The following is an 18,569-nucleotide window of genomic DNA, read 5'->3' as shown; positions in this document are numbered from 1 at the left end:
AGTCATCTATATCACAATTGTTTCAATTCAAGAGAAGGGTAATATACTTCGTGAGCTTTAGATATTCAGAGTCTTAGTTTTCATCTTTGGTGTTGGTCCACTGCCAACAGACCTGGACAGTACCCCGTTGAAGTCACTACAGGAACACAAGCGTTGCTTCGTTGCCAGCGAGCATGGTCAGTACCATAGCAAAGTTGCTTGCTTCACCTCTCTACGCAAGAAGCCTTTCTCTCCTTTCACCCTTTATTTATTTTTATTTACAGAACTATGCAAAGGCAGTTATTTATTTCAAGGGGTGGAAGAGGGATCCCAATTTATTGAGAGCATAAGAGGTTGTTCCTTCAAAGAAGCTTATATATACCTTTGATATTAGCATGCTCGTTAAGGTTTTCCCTTGTCCTTCTCTACTTGATTGGATCAGCGTGCAAAACACTGAAACACAAAGAACTGAGCGTAGGGATGAGGTTCTTAGAATAGGTACGAGTAGCATGGTTCTACACAAAGCTCTCCTTACGCAAGGATCATATTTTCCATCAAAATATCATCGATCAAAAGGTGTAAACCAAGACAAAGAAAGAGGACTAAAGGTTAGCCAAATGTTGTAGTGTCACAAGGCCCTTTTCCATTTTGCCACACATTGGAACCAAACAGAACACTTTCACACACGGCTTATTCACAAGAACAAAGAGACAATGGAAAAGACTCGACATGTCAAACAACAAACAAAGACGACAAACTATATACATAGGGCAGGGAACAACCCTAGACTATCATTGAAAATACTATTTCAAATCTTGGTCGTTGACTGGAAGAGAGTCCATCTTCACATCCAAAGATTGGCAACGATAAGTGTGGTGGCCAAGCTTCTCACGAACAACAAACGATCTGATCCACAGGGACTGGAACTTAGTGTGCCTCCCCTTCTCTTCATGGCCTTTGTCCCACTCCAATACCAGGTCTCCCACACTAAATTCCTTCTTTCCCGCAGACTTCTTGTCAAACCATCTCTTGATTCAGTTTTGATGAAGAGCAAATTTTAATTTTGCTTTCGTCCTTTCTTCCTATAGCTTCAAGAGTGTCTATCCTATCCTACTCTGAACCAAAAGATAAGGCTTACCCTAAGATGCTTGAAAAAGTTGGAGGGTAGGTAGGTAAATGTTCGGAGGCGGGATGGCATATTTTCCATACACCAGAAAGTAAGGAGAGGTTCTCAAAGAAGGTTTAGGCGTGACACAGTTAACCCATAGAGCGTTCACCAAAGCATTGGGCCAATTCCTTTGTTCAGAGTAAGTCTTTTTGATAATGCGGATGAGGTTTTTATTGGTTGTCTCAGCAAGACCATTACCCTGTGGATAATAGTTAGCTGAATGTTTCAATACAAGGCCATTTTCTAATGCAAAATCATAGAATTTAAGCGGTGAGAAATAAGTTGCATTATCGAAAACAAGTGATGTCGGAAATCCGAACCTAGTGATGATATTTTGTCTGAGGAAATTGATAACTTCCTGATCATTCACTTTGTTTGAGAGGAATCGCTTTTGTCCACCGTGTAAAGTAGTTTGTAGCAGTGAGGATGTAGCGGTGTTGCTTCGATGGGTGTGGAAAGATTTCACTGGTAACATCTAATCCCCATTGTTGGAAAGCTTCTTCTACAGTGATGGGTTGCAATGGGGCAGCTGACTTCTTATTTGGGCCAACACATTTATGACAAACCAGATTTTTGTAGGCATAACCATGAGCATCCTTGAGAAGTGTGGGCTAGTAGAAACCAGCCCGCATAATCTTGTGTGCAGTAGTGACATCCGCGAAATGCCCTTCGGCTAGTCTGTCATGGAGGTCACGCAATACCCTTTTTGAATCAGGTGCTTCCAGGAACCTGAGCAAAACCGCATTATGGTGCTTCTTGAAAAGCACTTTGTTTACCAACTGATATGATAGAGCTTTCAGTCCAATGGCCCTATTTTGTCTCGTTGATAAATGAGAGGGCAAGATACCATGCATAAGATATTGTCGCACATCTGCGTACCAAGAGGTGGATGCGTCGGTGGGGGTAACTTGTTTGATGTTATACATTTCCATTTCCTGCTCCCATCCAAAAGAGTCATCTTCTAGTGAACTTGTCGCTTCTACTGCTAGCTAGCATAGACCATGGCCCTTTATCATGTGAATTGGCTTGAACTCGAGATCATATTCTTACAAGTTGGTCATCCAGTGCGCTCTTCTTTCACCTAGCTCTTGTTGAACAAATAGTGATCTAACAGCCGAGTGAGGCACAAAGATAATGCAAATGATTTTTCAAAAGATAAGGCCTGAAGTGTTTTATCGACACTCATGAACGATATAGGTCGTTCATTATCTTGATCATCCTTTTGTGTAAGAACAACAGAAAGAGAAGTATCAAAAGAGAAAGTGTACAACAAGAGATCTTTGCCGAAGTTCGAACTGTATAGTGCTAGAGCTTCTGCAATTGCTTGCTTAATACGGGCAAAGGCATCCTTTTCCCTTTTATCCCACTTATAGGTCACATCCTTCTTTATCATCTCTTGCAGTGGTTTCACTATCTGTGCGTAGTCTAAGATGAACTTGCGAAGGAAATTGATTTTCCCTAAGAAGGATTGCATAGCTTTCTTGTTCGCCGGGAAGGGAACCTAAGTGATATTTTTGACCTATTCAAGTTCTACTTTAATCCCACTCTTTGCGATGATATGGCCCAAGAGATTTCCTTTGAACACTGCAAAAGTGCTCTTCTTAAGATTAAAAGATATCCCATATTTGTGACATCACTCGAAAAATTACTTTAGATGACACAAGTGATCAGATCTCCTTTTCGAAAACACTATCACATCATCTAAGTAAATCACAATGCTCTATCCAATTAATCCGTGAAATGTGATGACCATAGCGCGTTGAAAAGTAACACCTACGTTAACAAGTCAAAAAGGCATTCTTTTGAAGGCAAATGTACCCCACTTGGTTTTAAACGTAGTTTTGTGCCTGTCGGATTCTGCCACCAGAACCTGGTTGTATCCCGAGAAACCATTCAACGACGAAAACATTTCAGACCCTGACGTTGTTTGCAAAATCTGTTCCATTGACAGCACTGGATTATTATATTTGTCTGAGGCGTGATTGAGATTGCAAAAATCGACGCACAAGCGTATCTCTTCAGACTTTTTCCTTACCAGAACCAGAATGGAGACCGATGTTGAATGACAAACTTTAAATATAATCCGAGCATCCAGTAGTTTTCTCAATTCTTTATGAATGAGGGGCTCAAGAGTAGGATGAACTTTCCTCAGCTTCTGCTGTAGAGGTTTGGCCCCTTCCTTAATAGGAATCACATGTTGGATTATTCGCGTATCATAAGTCTTAAGATCATCATACATCCACATGAAAAAATCTCGGTATTGCTTAAAGAGGCGAATAAAAGCTTGTCACGCTTGGGGTGTACAACAAGTACCGAGATTTAGATACTTTGGATCTTCTTTGTGCCAAGATTTATTTGTTCGTGCAATAGAGTGGAGCTATAAGTCTTTGCGTTGACTGGTCCCTTGAAGCGATTTTGTAGGTCATACAGCTTTTCAAGTGATACCACACCCTTGGGTATGGGGATTTCTTTGCTTGCTTGAGCTCAATCTTGCAAAGCTTTCTCACACTCGTCTTCATCAATAGCTACATCCTTGAATACATCAGCGTTGGCCATAAAGTCCAGTATTTGTTGGTCGTCATTGAAAACACGAATTAGTAATACAATCAGGAACGGATGGCCTATAAATAATTTCAAAAGAAAAGCCACTCCTTAACGGTGACAACCTGGCAGTGGCATAAGCTAATGTATTAGCAGCAGCTTTACGACTTCGAGGAACATAAATGATATTAAAAGCTTGGAATTACAAAATCAATTGTCATACCTCTTGTTGATAATTTCTTATAGATTAGGTGACACAATGTATCGTATTTCGTAGTTGTCATGCGACAATTTCTGAGTCAACTATTGCTTTGAGCACTTCAACTTTGATGTCAATGGCTTTCTTCAAACCTAGAATGAGTGCCTCGTATTCAACAACGTTGTTTGTGCACTCAAATTCCAAGCGACAAGAGATCAAGTGTTTCCTTTGTTGTGGGTCTATTAAAATGCAACAAGCTCTAGATCCTTCCTGCGTTTTCGAACCATCAAAGTACAATATCCAAATATTAGAAATACTAAGGCTATGTCCTATAATAGTACTATTTACATCTACTATACAAAAGTCATTTGCACCAATTGGATTTCGTGGAGGAAGTTCCAATTGCATATCTAGTGGGACGAGTGAAGGTTGTGCCAGATAACATCCATGGTCTACTTCCAAAAAACAATTTCTGAAAATAACATCTGCAAAGCCCATTGGTTCATTTTTTCCCTCAAGTTGTGTCACAGTATGTTTCATATAAGGCTCACTTTCTACTCGAATCTTGTTTTTGCCCTTGTATGGAAGCCATAAATGAGTCCAATCAGTTGAAAAGTACCCTTGAAAAGTTGTGTGCCTTGCACAGAAGGAGAAGAATCATGCACAAGATTCTTCTAGAGGAAGAGGTGGCCGAAGAGGAAGAGGAAGAGGAAGGAAGAATTTTAGAGGCAGGGGGACAAACATTTCCAAGGAGAAAGGTCGGATCTTCATTGCATACGATGCAATAGAGATGGACATGATGCATCCACATGTAAGCTGCCTTGGGATAGAATTGAGCAAGAAAGAAATGAGGGAAAAGGTAAAACACTTGACCAAGGGAAAGGTAAAGCACCCAAGTCCGCTCATTAAGTTGTGGCACATTACAACATTGGAGTAACTAAAGACTTATTCAATGTTTCATTTGCTTCACTTGCTTCATGGAAGGATGATTGGTTGCTTGATTCAGAAGCAACTTGCCACATGGCTTTTAGGAGATGGAGCAGTGTACTTTGCAGAGATGTCAAAAATCAAGCCATCGGGGCTTGGCACCATCAAGCTCAAACTACCTGGTCTTTCAGACTTTCTTCTACATGATGTTCTATACCTCCCGAAGTTGAGGAGAAACTTGTTGTCTTTGGTCCACATCTGCCAGCAAGGGCACTCCATTCATTTATTTGATGGCAAGGTCGATGTCAAAAAACCATCAGATCACTCACTTGTCATGACAGGGATAGAAGAAGAAAGACTTCTGAAGTTGCAAGGAACCTCTGCTCGTGCACATAATTTTTCATACAGTTCTCTCTATGATGAAGATACATTTCCATCAAGTCTTTTATGGCATGCTATATTTGGACACTTGAACTATGACAGCCTTTGTTTGTTGAAGAAAAATGGTGTTACTGGTTTGCCTACAATTCGTATAAAACTTAAGCAGTGTGATGCTTGTATCTTAGGAAAGCGCAACAAACAGGGTTTTCGTGATTTTCATTCTAGAGCACATAGAAAACTTGAACTCATTCACTTTGATTTATGTGGCCCAATGCATGTTCCTTCTGCAAATGGTAATGTTACCTGTTACCTCTCCAACTCGTACTTAATGATAAAATCCCTAATCCACAAAGGTGCAACCAAAGAGGGAACTACTAGGATAGTCACCATTGTCACCTAAGCAACCTATCCTTGGTTGGATCTTCTCCAACTTAAGGGGGGTATTTCTAGGTATTATTTTTTTTGGTATTTCAAGGTATTATTACTAAAGATCTAACAATGAAGCTCAAGGGCGATGTGAGGAGATAGCTCTAACAAAACAATGTTTTCTTATAGTATAAAGAAGCAAAAGAATGGAGGGATCAAGTAATTAGTGCCAATACAACAAAGGAAAAATAACATAAAGAGGTTAATCCAAGAGGGCAAGTTCAATAAAGGGTTGAAACCACAAAGGCTATAATATGCATGCCACAAAATGAATTTAAGAATGCTAAAAATGATAGTAAAAGAATACTAATGGGACTTTTAAATTGCAACATCAAAACTTTGCCAATGAGGTGTGCCTTACCATGGAGAACTAAGTTATTAACCTAGCAACCAATCACATGCATATAAGATGCAAGAGAATACTCCTTAGACAAGACAACAAAGGGTTGAGTGGGAAAAATTCTTCACACAAAAACTTTTCCAATATGCACAATATATTTTTTACCAACGACCAATCAATAGCAAGTATGAGCAACTCTACAGTTATATGCAAAAATAGAAAGCATTAAAATAATAGCCACAATTGGATGGGAAAGAAACTATTACACCTCACATATGCTCCAAGAAATAGATAGCCATTCAGCTCCAAGGAGAGAACTCCAAAAATCCAACCATGACTACAAATGGAGAGCTACTCTCTAAATTGAGACTTCACTCCATCTCCTTTACAATAAAATAATAATTGTTTTCCTAGATCCACTAATCTCTCCAAGAACAATGATAAAATAATAATGGAGTCTTCTAGATCCATCTTTTTCTCCAAGGAAAACAATATCTCATAACCAACTCATAAGACAAGTCTAACAATGATAAATTAATGAGGTGCATATGTCATGTGTATCCTCCCAAGGTGGACGTCTCCCTCAAAGATAGCCTCAAAAACACACAAAGTTTTACTCCATGTGCAAGGCATCCTCCACAATGTGTATACATTAATTTCACTCTTCCCAAATGACCAAAATGCTCAAGCAACAAAGTTGGTCAAAATGCGATGAGAATTTCACATGACAAACTTGTAACCACCGTAACTTGCACAATTTTTGTCAGAATTTCTACTATCACCACAATTTGAAAATGTCACAACCACTCTACATTAATGGCATTGATCAGCATAAACTTGGGTACTACGTCAAAAGATAATTAATCCTGAAAGTTAGACACCCTCAAAATATGGAATGAAACCCTAGATCTACGACCACAATTTGAAAATGCCGCAACCACTCTACGTCTAATGGCATTGATCAACACAAAATTGGGTACTACATTAAAAGATAACCAATCGTAAAAGTAGGACACCCTCAAAATATGCAATGAAACCCTAGGTCTAGTATTTGGAACATCCTAGATCTCCTCCAATGTGAAACATCCTCATCAATGGCATCAAATAGAGTACAATGATCAAGTAAAACCCTTCAAGAGTGGATATGTGGCATCATGAGTGAAACGTCCTCCAATTATCAATGAATGTGCAACAATGCTTCTCCAATGTGGGGTGTCCTCAACCATAAGCATAGATATGAGTGCAAACAACGTCCTCAAGTGGACGTCTCCTTAAAGTCGAGCATGAACCATGTGAAGACTCCAAATACACCAAATTTGAGATCTCCAAGTGAAACATACCATCAAGGAGGCATGAAAAAGTATGCAAAGTGGCCTCAAATGGTGGACATCCTCCTCAAATCAAATGTCAAGCAACTGGATCCATGAAACAAGGCATTAAATCTATGAAGATGTGTTGAATGTCATCAATTCTCAACCAACTCCATAAAGAAAATAGGATTATGCCTCAATATTTGTGTAAGATACTCCTCAAAAAATGGCATGTCTCGATAAGAATAGATGAGAACATGTGCAAGGTGGCCTCATAAGGTGGAGCTCTCAACAACAAGGCATAGAAAAGTGGCCAACTCCATAAATCAAGGAATCAATCTATCATAGAATAATATGTAACTTGCTAGAACATAGATGAGAGTGTCAAAATAGACCATGTTTGACCTTCAAACCATATACCAAGTCATCCAAGTGATCAAAGGAGGTAGATGACCCCATCATTTAAGCAATAACACTATAACAAATATGTGTATACCTCCACATATGAGCCAAAAAAGGGAACAATTCCATATAAGACTATGATCCACCTTATCATAAAGCAATTTAAGTTACAAACCAATCCATATAAGCTAGGGCACTTTTATATCAAGGCTCCAATCATGCTAGACCATGTCAAATCAACCCCAAATGAATGTTATATCAACTGAAACCAACCGAAGCCAACCGAATGAAGATAGCAATGCAATATCAAATTGCCCAAAAGTTCCTAGGTTTTCCATAAAGGAAATCATATATCCTCATATACCATCAATCCCTAACATGAATGAAGGCTAGAACATTACATGACCAAGTGCAATGCTATCTCTATATGATAAGCAAACATACCAAGCAAAACACTATGGAGACACTCATGACCATATCATCCATCAACTATCAACCAAGACATCAAAATCATCAAGTGAACTCACAACCCCTTGGCCATCCAAAACTCCATCAACTTGTAAACATGCCTTTGTGATGAAAATCACAAATGTAGTGAAAAACATTCACTAGCATAGACCAATGTTATTGGAACCGAACCGGTGATCGAACCAAAAGACCCTTTAAACCGGGGTCTGGTCGAAACTGGTAAAAAAACAAGACCGAAAAACCAATCGACCAAAAACAAATTAAATATTCAAATTTTAAAGGAAAACATATATATTCATGTGCATCCATATGAATCCAAACCATTTATACACAAATAAGCAAAATTTCTCATTTATATAGGATGTAAGGGTGCACATAACCAAAATAGCAACTAGTGTAATCCATTGTTGAATCGAAAATACATCAACAAATGGACTCTAGATGGTCGCTAGTATCCAAAAAAAAAAACACGCTACAACAAACACCTACATATGATCGAAATCATTGCCTATATTGGGATCTTCGCCATCAATATCACCCTCTAAGCATTAAAGTAAGATAGAAAAAAAGTAGCAGGTCAAGTCAATATTTTTTGTGAGTGATGGGTACATTTTTAGTAGGGTCATGATAGAGGAGCTCGACCACCAATGCCACTAACATCAAGGTACATAGAGGGCTTGGTCGTCTCCTGATTAAATACTAGTTCCATACACTCTATGACAAAATCCAATGGAAATGTTGCAATCCCCCCAATCCTACAATCCTAAAAAACGATTAAGTCTGCTAAATTTTGAGTGAGATCTAAAATTCTATTTTCTCCATATGAAATCCAATGAGGTCGGAACCACTCTCAAACATCCTGAGTCATTTCATGGTAATGTTAAAAAGTTAAGTAAAAGGATGAAAATGAAAGATACAGGAGAATGTCTCTTTTAACATTACCGTGAATTGCATAGAAATAGTAGGGCCATAGGCTTGAATATTAGGCTACCTCACTCATTACCATGAATTGCATAGAAATAGTAGGGCCATAGGCTTGAATATTAGGTTTCCCTACTCAAAAATTCTTGTTTTCTTTAAAAAAAATGTGTTTCAAACCGTTTGGTCACATTGTATGAATTTGGCCGGTTTGGTACAAAACTGACCAATTTAGTACTGAACCAGCCAATTCCATTACAGAACTGGCTAGTTCGGTACCAAACTAGCCATTTCCGATTCTAGACCTTGAACCGAACTGGTTCGACCCCCAAACAAGTCAGAATGACCGACTCCACCGGTTATGATAACAGTGGCATAGACCTCATCCAAAATTAGGGATAATGTTGCCACATCACGCTACATGATGTCAGAAGGCTCCTCTACACACAAACCCCCCCCCCCCCGCCCGCCCCCACACTTGTTGCTCCTCTCGTAGCCCCTTTGCCTGTTCTGAGTCCTCTAACCATGTAGTTGCCTCCTCCATAATAGGAACCTCATACTCCATTGTCCACTTTTGAAATTTGTTAATATTGGCTAATGAAAGTCCACATCAAGTATTTTCTCTAGTTGCCTTGCCCACAACTGAAGATTGTATTGGACATATACCAAAATCATTAGGAATGGGAAATTCAATGCGTAAAGAGGTCCATAATAAATTTAATGAGTCTTGAGGGTCATAAATATGTTAGAGGTAATAAATCATAATAAATGTAATTGTTTAATTGAAATTATAACATGTTGCACTTCTAAATGTATTTTGTCAAATACACTCCAACTGCACTCACATCTTGAAGCATAACAAGTTTGGCTAAGGACCCAATTTGAAAATTTCCATAAATTGGTGCTCTTGCACCATAGTTTTGTCACCCAAACATCTACAACAACAACCAAAAAAAAAACTCAAAATCACATTTCATTCCATTGGAAAATAGAAACTAAAGAAAACATAATTCGACTTTCAAATAAAACACATAATTAAAATTCTGAATTCTAAAGGCTTATGTGGCATCAAAATACTCCTTTCATGGATAACATCAACAAAGCCAAATAGTTCACTACATTCAATACATCTCCATCTCACAATTAATTGTTTTGCAAACGTTATCATTGGGTACCATCCTCTAGAGACATGGCAAGAGCCTTTCAATCACCTCACCATTGAAAACAAAGTTACATGAACAAGGATAGGTGAGGTTGATGAAAAATACTGCTACATGAACAAGTTGATGAAGCATCCCAGTCCATCAACTATCAATGAAATCCCAAATCATCATATACTTATCATACCCAAGGATACCCTTGCCCACATAATAAGAACAGATAGCTTCTTTAGCCCTGTAGACGGCCTCATACAAGTAGACTATTGTGGGCTTATCCTCATCAACAAAGTGGAGAACGTTTACCAAAGGTTTGTTAACCATGACACTACTTGCACTCCTTAGAAAGAATTAGTGCATACTAGTTTAGCGATGGCAATCCCTTCTTGTCTTGTGCTAGATGCACAATTGCACCACTTATCACAAACAAGCATCTGCTTCAACTCAAACTGAAATTGGAGCACTGACCAAAGAGAAATGAAGATGTTGACAAAACGTGTGAGTATAGGACACAACAGTTCCCCTTTTCTTATGAATTTCCTCATGTGGAAAATAACAAATGCATAGTTTTATATGAATTTTTTGATGATCTTTGTTCGATGAATGGCCCCCTTGACAAAGGATATTCCTCCCACATCCTCAAGCATTAAATAGATGCAATGGGTAGCACATGGAGTCCAAAACACTATAGGGTTCCTCTCCATTAGCAACTTGCCAGTAGCCCCCCAATTACTTGTATTATCTGTTATGACTTGCACAATATGTTGCAAACCAACGTCTCGAATGAATCCATCCATCAATTCACACAATAATATCGCATTTTTAACATGCATTAATCCATCAATAAATTTAATAAACATTATATCCAAAGGGCAATGTATCAAGCAATTAAGAAGGTTCCTACCCTTCCCCTTTGTCCAACCATCCAACATTGTTGCGTATCCAATGACCTCCCATGACTTCTTTAGGTCATCCAATCTAGTGTTGATGTCATCAATTTTCATTTGAAGAATTGGCCCCCGCAACTCCTCATAAGTAGAGCACTTATACCCTAGGGCCAACAACAGCGTTAGCATCACACATTAACTAGAAATGGATTGATCTTTGTGATGCTCAAAGTTATGTCACTCTATGAAAGACACCTCCCTGCAACCATGTCTGCTTCTTGCTTCATTTTAAACCAGTAGCCAGATGGAAGGTTGTGCCCCATCTCCTGTTCTTGGAATAAAATAAGGTGAGTTCATCATGAAACGTGAATCCATCATGTCCCTCTCACTACCCTAATTCCCAGATCTTCCTATAAATCTTGAGGATCTAGCCAAAGCATTGGCAACAAGTTTAGCTTTAGTATCAGCTGAGCTTCTTCTATTTATCCTTTTCATAAATAGCATCATGAGCAGCAAGCATGATCTCCGAGGTTGATGCACCACAAATCCAACATCATGCCCGAGTATTTTAGTCAACTAGTACTTCAACTAACTTATCCCTCCTATAATGAGCTTCCCGCACAGTTTACAAGAAAATCTTTGTCAGTTTGTCCAATCTTTCAGGTTCATCATACTGCTAAATGGGTCCAAAGGCTTCAACATATTGACAACGCAATACTAAACTTCCAACTTCAAACCCAAGGCAAAAGAAAATGAAAAAGTGAACATCAAACACTACTTACTAAAAATTAATTAACAAACAACAACTTGCTGGAAAATGAAAATAAGATGCAGTTTTTGATGATCAAACACTAAAACTTGCTGGTAAAAAAAGAAAACAGACCTTTAAATTGTTCTTTGAGCCACGAAAATTGATACTAAGAGGCAAGCAACTTTCAAAATCCTACATAAATCTACAAAAAAATAGTTAAGAGGGGTTGGATTTGAACAAATACCTAAGTATATCAACACAATAGGCAGATAAGAATTGATCCCTACCAGTGTTGTTAAAATCACGATAATATCGCAATATTATCGCTTTATCGTGATTTTTTCCCGAAGCCGATATTATTGCGAGTAATACTCGCGTTTTTTTTATACGCAATTCTTTCCCAATTTATTGCCGAGGGTCGGGATAGCGAGGTTTTATAATGCAAAATTCGATTTTTTTTCATTTCATTTGCACAGTTAGGCACGCGGAGGGCAATGGAGTGTTGGAGAGGGCTTAGAGATTTTGCTTGGAGAGGCTTGGAGCTAAATCAAGTGCGTGGAGGAGAAAATCAAAAGGAGGAGACCGATTATCACCATAGAAACGGTATGGGCACCAATTTTTTTTTGTTTTCATTGTTTTTGGTTGGGTAACTTGGTATGGGCACCAATTTTTTTTTTGTTTTCATTGTTTTTGGTTGGGTAACTTGGGTTTGGAATGGGGTTTATGAAATTTGCCCAATGTAAAAATTTTTTAGTTTTTTTGGTTGGGTTTGGATTCTGGAATGGGGTTTTTAATGTATTGTTTTGCTTTTTTTAGTTTTTTGATTGGGTTTGGATTCTGGAACGGGGTTTCTTAAAATGTATGTAATTTTTTTTAGTTTTTGTACAATGTAAAAATTAAAATACTAAATTGTAAGTTTGTAACTTGTAAATACTAAATTGTAATCCTTATTTTCCCATAGGTTCACAACTTCATCAAAACACCATTCAAGTTTTCAACTTCAAAGTTCAAAAACAAACATGCCAAGGAAATTGGACCCTTTCTAGGAATTTGGTGAACCTAAAGCTCCGAATGAAAGACTAAATTTGACTTGCAAGTTGTGTGGGTTCCACATGTCCGGGGGGGTGTACAGATTGAAGTATCACCTTGCACAAATCCCTAGATTTGATGCAGGGCCTTTCACAAATACAAATCCTGAACTCATCCAAAGAAGAAATGAAGAGGCAACTAAAAAAGTCAGTTGAAGCAAGTGGCACTGGTTCTACTGTAGCATCAACCAATCCGGTAGCTGCCACATCATTTTTTGTTCCTCAAACCACACCTGGTTCACAGCCATCTATCAGTTCAATGCTAAAAAGAACTGAGAAAGAACAAGCTGACAAGTTGCTGGCAAAATTTCTCCTCTGGAGTGATATTCCTTTCAGCATTGTAAGGAATAATCCATTTTTCCAACCTGCTATTGATGCTATTGCAAGTGTTGGCCCAGGGTACAAAATCCCTTCTTATCATGATTTCAGAGGCCGGATTCTTCAAAATGAAAAGCTTGACTGCACCCAAAGATTGGAGGATTTTAGGGCATCATGGGCACAAACATGATGCACTGTTATGTCAGATGGTTGGACTGACCAAAAGGGGAGAACCTTTATAAACTTCTTGGTTAGTTGTCCCAAGGGGGCTATGTTTATCAAATCTATTGATGCATCTGCACAAATCAAAGATGCAAGAACTTTATGTGATTTGCTAGATGTGTTTATTTTGGAGGTAGGTGCAGAAAATGTTGTCCAAGTCATAACGGACAATGCTGCAAATAATGTTGCTGCTGGCAAGATGCTTATGGACAGGCATCCTACTTTATTTTGGACACCTTTGTGCTGCACACTGTATTGATTTGATATTGGAGGACATAGGGAAAATTCCCTTTGTCAAAGATATTGTTGATTCATCCAAAAGCATTACAAAATTTATATATAACCATACAACTGTGCTTAGCTTGATGAGAAGATTCACCAACAACAAAGAGTTGGTGCGCCCCGCCATTACACGGTTTGCCACTAGTTTCGTATCTCTTCAATCCCTCTTGAATTCTATGTGAGATGTGAAGAGAATGTTTCTTTCAGAGGAGTGGTGTGCTTTGCCAATGAGCCGCGAACCAGAGGGAGAGGTTGTATGCAGACTAGTTTCATACCAGGAAGACTTCTGGGCGGGAGTGCAGGAGGTGTGCATCGTTACTGAACCTTTGGTAAAGGTTCTTCGGTTGGTTGATGGTGAGAAGCCCGCAATGGGCTATTTGTATGAGGCCATGGACAAGGCCAAAGAAGCCATTCAAGCCTACTATGATGATAAGGGAGATGATGGGTTTCAGAGACAACTCCTCCTATTGGAAGTGATTGATGAGCGATGGAACAACACACTCCATCGTCCCATTCATGCTGCTGGGCTTTTCCTGAACCCCACATTTTCTTACGCATGTGGGTTTGTATTTGATGTGAGATCATGGATGGATTCTTATCCTGTGTCCAGAAGATAGTGCGACCTCCAGCAGAACGTATAGAGATCTCTTAAGAAATTGAGACATATAGGATGGCAGGTGGCACATTTGGCTTTGAGATGGCTAACATTGATAGGACAATTAAAATGCCAGGTATTTTTTAGTTTGTAACTTATTTTCAAATTTCATTGTCTCTTCAAATTTCATTTTTTTCTTATGTTTATTTAAAATTTTATTTGTAATTTTGTTGTAGATGCAAGGTGGAGAATGTATGGTGGTAGGGTACCCCTTCTGCAAAAGCTTGCCATTCGCATCCTCAGCCAAACATGTAGCTCCTCAGGATGTGAGCGCAACTGGAGTGTATTTGAAAAAATACACAACAAGAAGCGCAACAGGTTAACACTTAAACATTTAAAATATTGCAAATTTCCAAATAAATTTGTGAATTCATTAAACAATATTTTTTTTATAATTATTAATTGTTATTTCATGATCTTTGTACAGGTTGGAGTCCTAGCAACTTAATGACATGGTCTACGTCTACTACAATCTTCGATTGTGGGTGAGGCACTTGAGAGGACACCTGATGTGGAGGCCATCTCATTGGATGGGATTGACACCACTGCTGCATGGAGGGTTGAGGCCGAGAGGCCTCTCATGGAGTCCGCTGATGATTGGTTAGTGCAGGATGTAGTGGAAGGGGAGGAGGAGGAGGAGGAGGAGACACCACCTGCCCGGGCTAGCCCTGCCACCAGTAGAGGACGTGGTATACCTCCTATAGCTCCTACTTCTAGTTCTTCAGCTTCTAGAGCACATCAGACTCCACTGCCAACTCCACCAGCACCAGCATCTACATCTAGAGGGAAAGGGAAAGTTGTGGCATTTTCTTGCAAGAGGGGCAGAGGAAATCAATAGGATTAGACTTTAGTTATTTTCTTCATTTTATTGTATATGATATTATGACATGATGAGATACATTATTATATTTTTTGTTGATATTTTGACGCTAAGTTGGGACTCAGGAGTCAGGACTTACTATTCAAGACATGATTCAATGTTATGTGTGATTTTAGCACTAGAAATTATATTAAACATCTTATATATTAGTTCTTTTATCATATTTATGTGTCAATGTATTTATTTTATGTTGTAGATGGTTTAGATATTAAAAAAATTGAAAAAAAGATGAATATTTTTGTAACAAACAATTTTTTCCCGATTATTTCCTGATAATTATGATTTTTTCTGATTTTTTCCTCACCCCGATATTATCCCGATAACGATTAATGCAACATTGATCCCTACTCCAATTAAAAAAACTTTGATGGTGATGGGAACAATGGTTTGGCTCTATTAACACTAGTTGTTGATGATGGTAAGCACCTTCCCTCTCTTTCCCCAACAGCTGCAAACACAAAGGACCCAAAATATCCCAAAATTGCCTTTTTAGAAACCCAAAATTGTGCTTGGCGATTTTTAATGTTGTGGCACAATTTTTCAGCAATTTTTGCTTATTTTTTTCTAAAAGTCACACAGTTCAAAATCTGGTGGAAATCACAATTCTCACCAGACAAAAAATCTGCTAGGGTTTAACATCACGATTTTTTGCAATGTTCTGAAAAAGCAGCTATTTTTTCATCTATGATATATATAATGGTCTACAAAATTAATAGTTAAATTTAACTATATCTTTGGTAACAACTCAACTACTTGTTCATTAGAAAAATAATAAAAGAAGAAAATCGTAACAAACTTTAAATGAGGAAAAAAATACAATACATAACTACACTCCATATGCCTCAAGGCATATCACCATCGTATCCAAATCCTGGGCTTCCAAAAATCTGGTGGATCTGTGTCGATACCCATCCCGGCAACTTAGTTATATATCTATATCATTATGATGTAAGACCCTGTTCCATAACTTTGACTATGGAGTGTATTGTGCTTAATAATGGTATGAAGAATGTTGTTATTCAAATGAAATATGTTGGAAAATACTAGTGGATAAAATACATCGTTGAGTGCTCCAAAAAATAACAATGAGATTCATTCTTCGTCACCTAAAAGATATGAAGATCGAAGAGAAAATCAGCTGTGCACCTAATAGTCGCTTCTCCCTCATAAAGCCCAGCAGTCAATAGACTCTCCAACGGGGAGAAATGAAGTATTACATTGTTGGAATATATTCATAAAATTAAAAAGCATGATATATGTATCTTTGTTTTGTTGAACTAAGTCTACTATTAGTTATCTTCATGACAGAAATTTTACTTCAAATTATTTCACCATCAACAAAAGCACATGACGAATTAAACGTATGAAGTCAAAATTCTATTGTATTCTTGCAAATAATACTGTAAATGCTAATTTGTTAATACCATTATTTTCTTATCACAAATATTTGGCCTACAATACCATGCTTTAATCAGTCTCTGAGATCAAAGGATATAAACCATCAAACAAAGCCCTGGAAATGAAACTAGCCACAAGACCAAAAAATGGTCAAATCACAACCCAGAAAGGCCATTATATACAACCAAAATCGTACAAATCATAGAACATTTGTACAATTCCTGTTCATTTTTATAACCTGATGCAAACTAACATGACTGGAACAAATATCGTATTTCCAGTACTAAACAGATACCTTTCCAGGATCTTGTCTACCACCAGTAGACCCAATACTTCGATGTGATAGAGATGCACCATGAGATGCCGGTCCCCCAGCAAATCCCCACCTTTTCATTCCACCCTGTTACACATAAACATTATACCAAGCCATTATATCAGTAATGCAGAGACATACACATTGACACATCAATCTGAGTCATTAATCCCTATGTGAAATAAAGTATGAAAATGAGAACTTAGCATTCTATTTTTAGAAAGAAAACAACAGCCTTCCTAAATTCAAAGACAAAGAAAGGCCATTTGATCATCACAATAGAGCGACAGGGAAAGAACAATAAATTCTACCTATACTCTATAAACAACTTTACATAAGAGAATTACATGCTAACTTATCATTTTAGCTAAATAGTATGAATAAGATCCTCTGGGAAGTAAACAGAAGTAATATTTATTGCAATTACTCCACCACTGTCATATGGACAAAATCAAGCAGCTTGGTAAACACATAAAAATATGGGCTGAGCTACCTAAAAATTTTATAAACACAGCTTCAAGATAGAGAAGACAAAAGTCATGACAGAAGATAGCAAATTTGTTTAAAATGTGAAAGCATACATAGAACATATGCATAAAAGTTGCTATAGGTGTTTCCAAGAACTTTCCCAGAAAAATCTAACTCCATAATAAATTCCTTGCATATAAAGAAATAAAATGGCTACACAGCTTTATTTATCACTTAGAACCAACAACAAAAAAGGATCGTACAAAAAGAGTTTGCCCAAGACAAAAATAAGTGTACCTCCATGGTTGTAAGTAAAGCTTGTTTCAAAGAAATTAAAATTTTATTAACAAATGTTCCACTTAAAAAGATATTTATTTTGGCCAGAAACACCTCTAGAGAAGACTGGGGGTCTCTTACCCCTCATACTATAAGAGAGGTAACCATGCAATCTGTTGGAAAATGTAATTAGGTTTGGTCTTCATAATTGTATTTGTACTTGTATCAATATATATTTCATGAAAAGACAAAAGAAAGAAAAAGAAAATTATTATTATTGTTATTTTCTAGTCAAGCATGTTCTTCATGCTTCTAGGGTTTATTTGAGTCATGAAGAAATTTTGTCATATGTCAAAGTCCTATTTCGACAATTTGTAACAAAAGAAAATTATTAATTGACTGTAGAAAAGTCTATTTGAACCCCAAGGCCAAGTCAGTCCTGCTGAGAAGAAGACGGCCTAGAAGAGGCCTAATTCAACCACATGGATGCGAGAAGCAAGCAAAAAATGAGAAAGTGAAGATGGAAGTACATGCATGGATAGTGGGATAATGACAAGGGCCACGAACGATTAGCTGGCTATATAAAGGAAGAGACTTCATCCTCATTTGCACACTTGACACACAAGTTTGATCTCTGAGCAAGAGAAGAAGAAAAGAAGTGTGAAGGCCGAGGAAGAGAGAGAAAGCCAAGCAAGAAAGGAAAATTCTGAATTTTTGTTTGTTCCTGCCCACATGTGCAAGTTTCAGGGGCAACTGTACGAACAGCAGGTTCGAAAATTGCAGGGCCGAATTTCAGATCTGAGTTGCAGGGCCAA

The 18,569-nt window shown here is 37.9% G+C and overlaps 1 protein-coding gene across 1 annotated transcript in view; it reads right to left on the bottom strand.

The window, feature by feature from the left end:
* Nucleotides 1–18,569, bottom strand: part of RPL3P (ribosomal protein L3 plastid) — a 121,388-nt gene that overhangs the window by 27,682 nt on the left and 75,137 nt on the right. Inside the window, exon 3 of the mRNA XM_089395229.1 lies at nt 16,993–17,097. Within this exon, the coding sequence (XP_089251355.1) occupies nt 16,993–17,097 (105 nt within the window). The remainder of the gene's footprint in view (nt 1–16,992; nt 17,098–18,569) is intronic.

Source organism: Pinus tabuliformis, chromosome 1_2, assembly GCF_031772625.1.
Source record: "Pinus tabuliformis cultivar Carrire ecotype Pingquan chromosome 1_2, CPIR1, whole genome shotgun sequence".
NCBI lineage: Eukaryota > Viridiplantae > Streptophyta > Pinopsida > Pinales > Pinaceae > Pinus > Pinus tabuliformis.
Note: the sequence above shows the minus strand (reverse complement) of the source record. Positions and strands in the feature narration are given on the sequence as shown.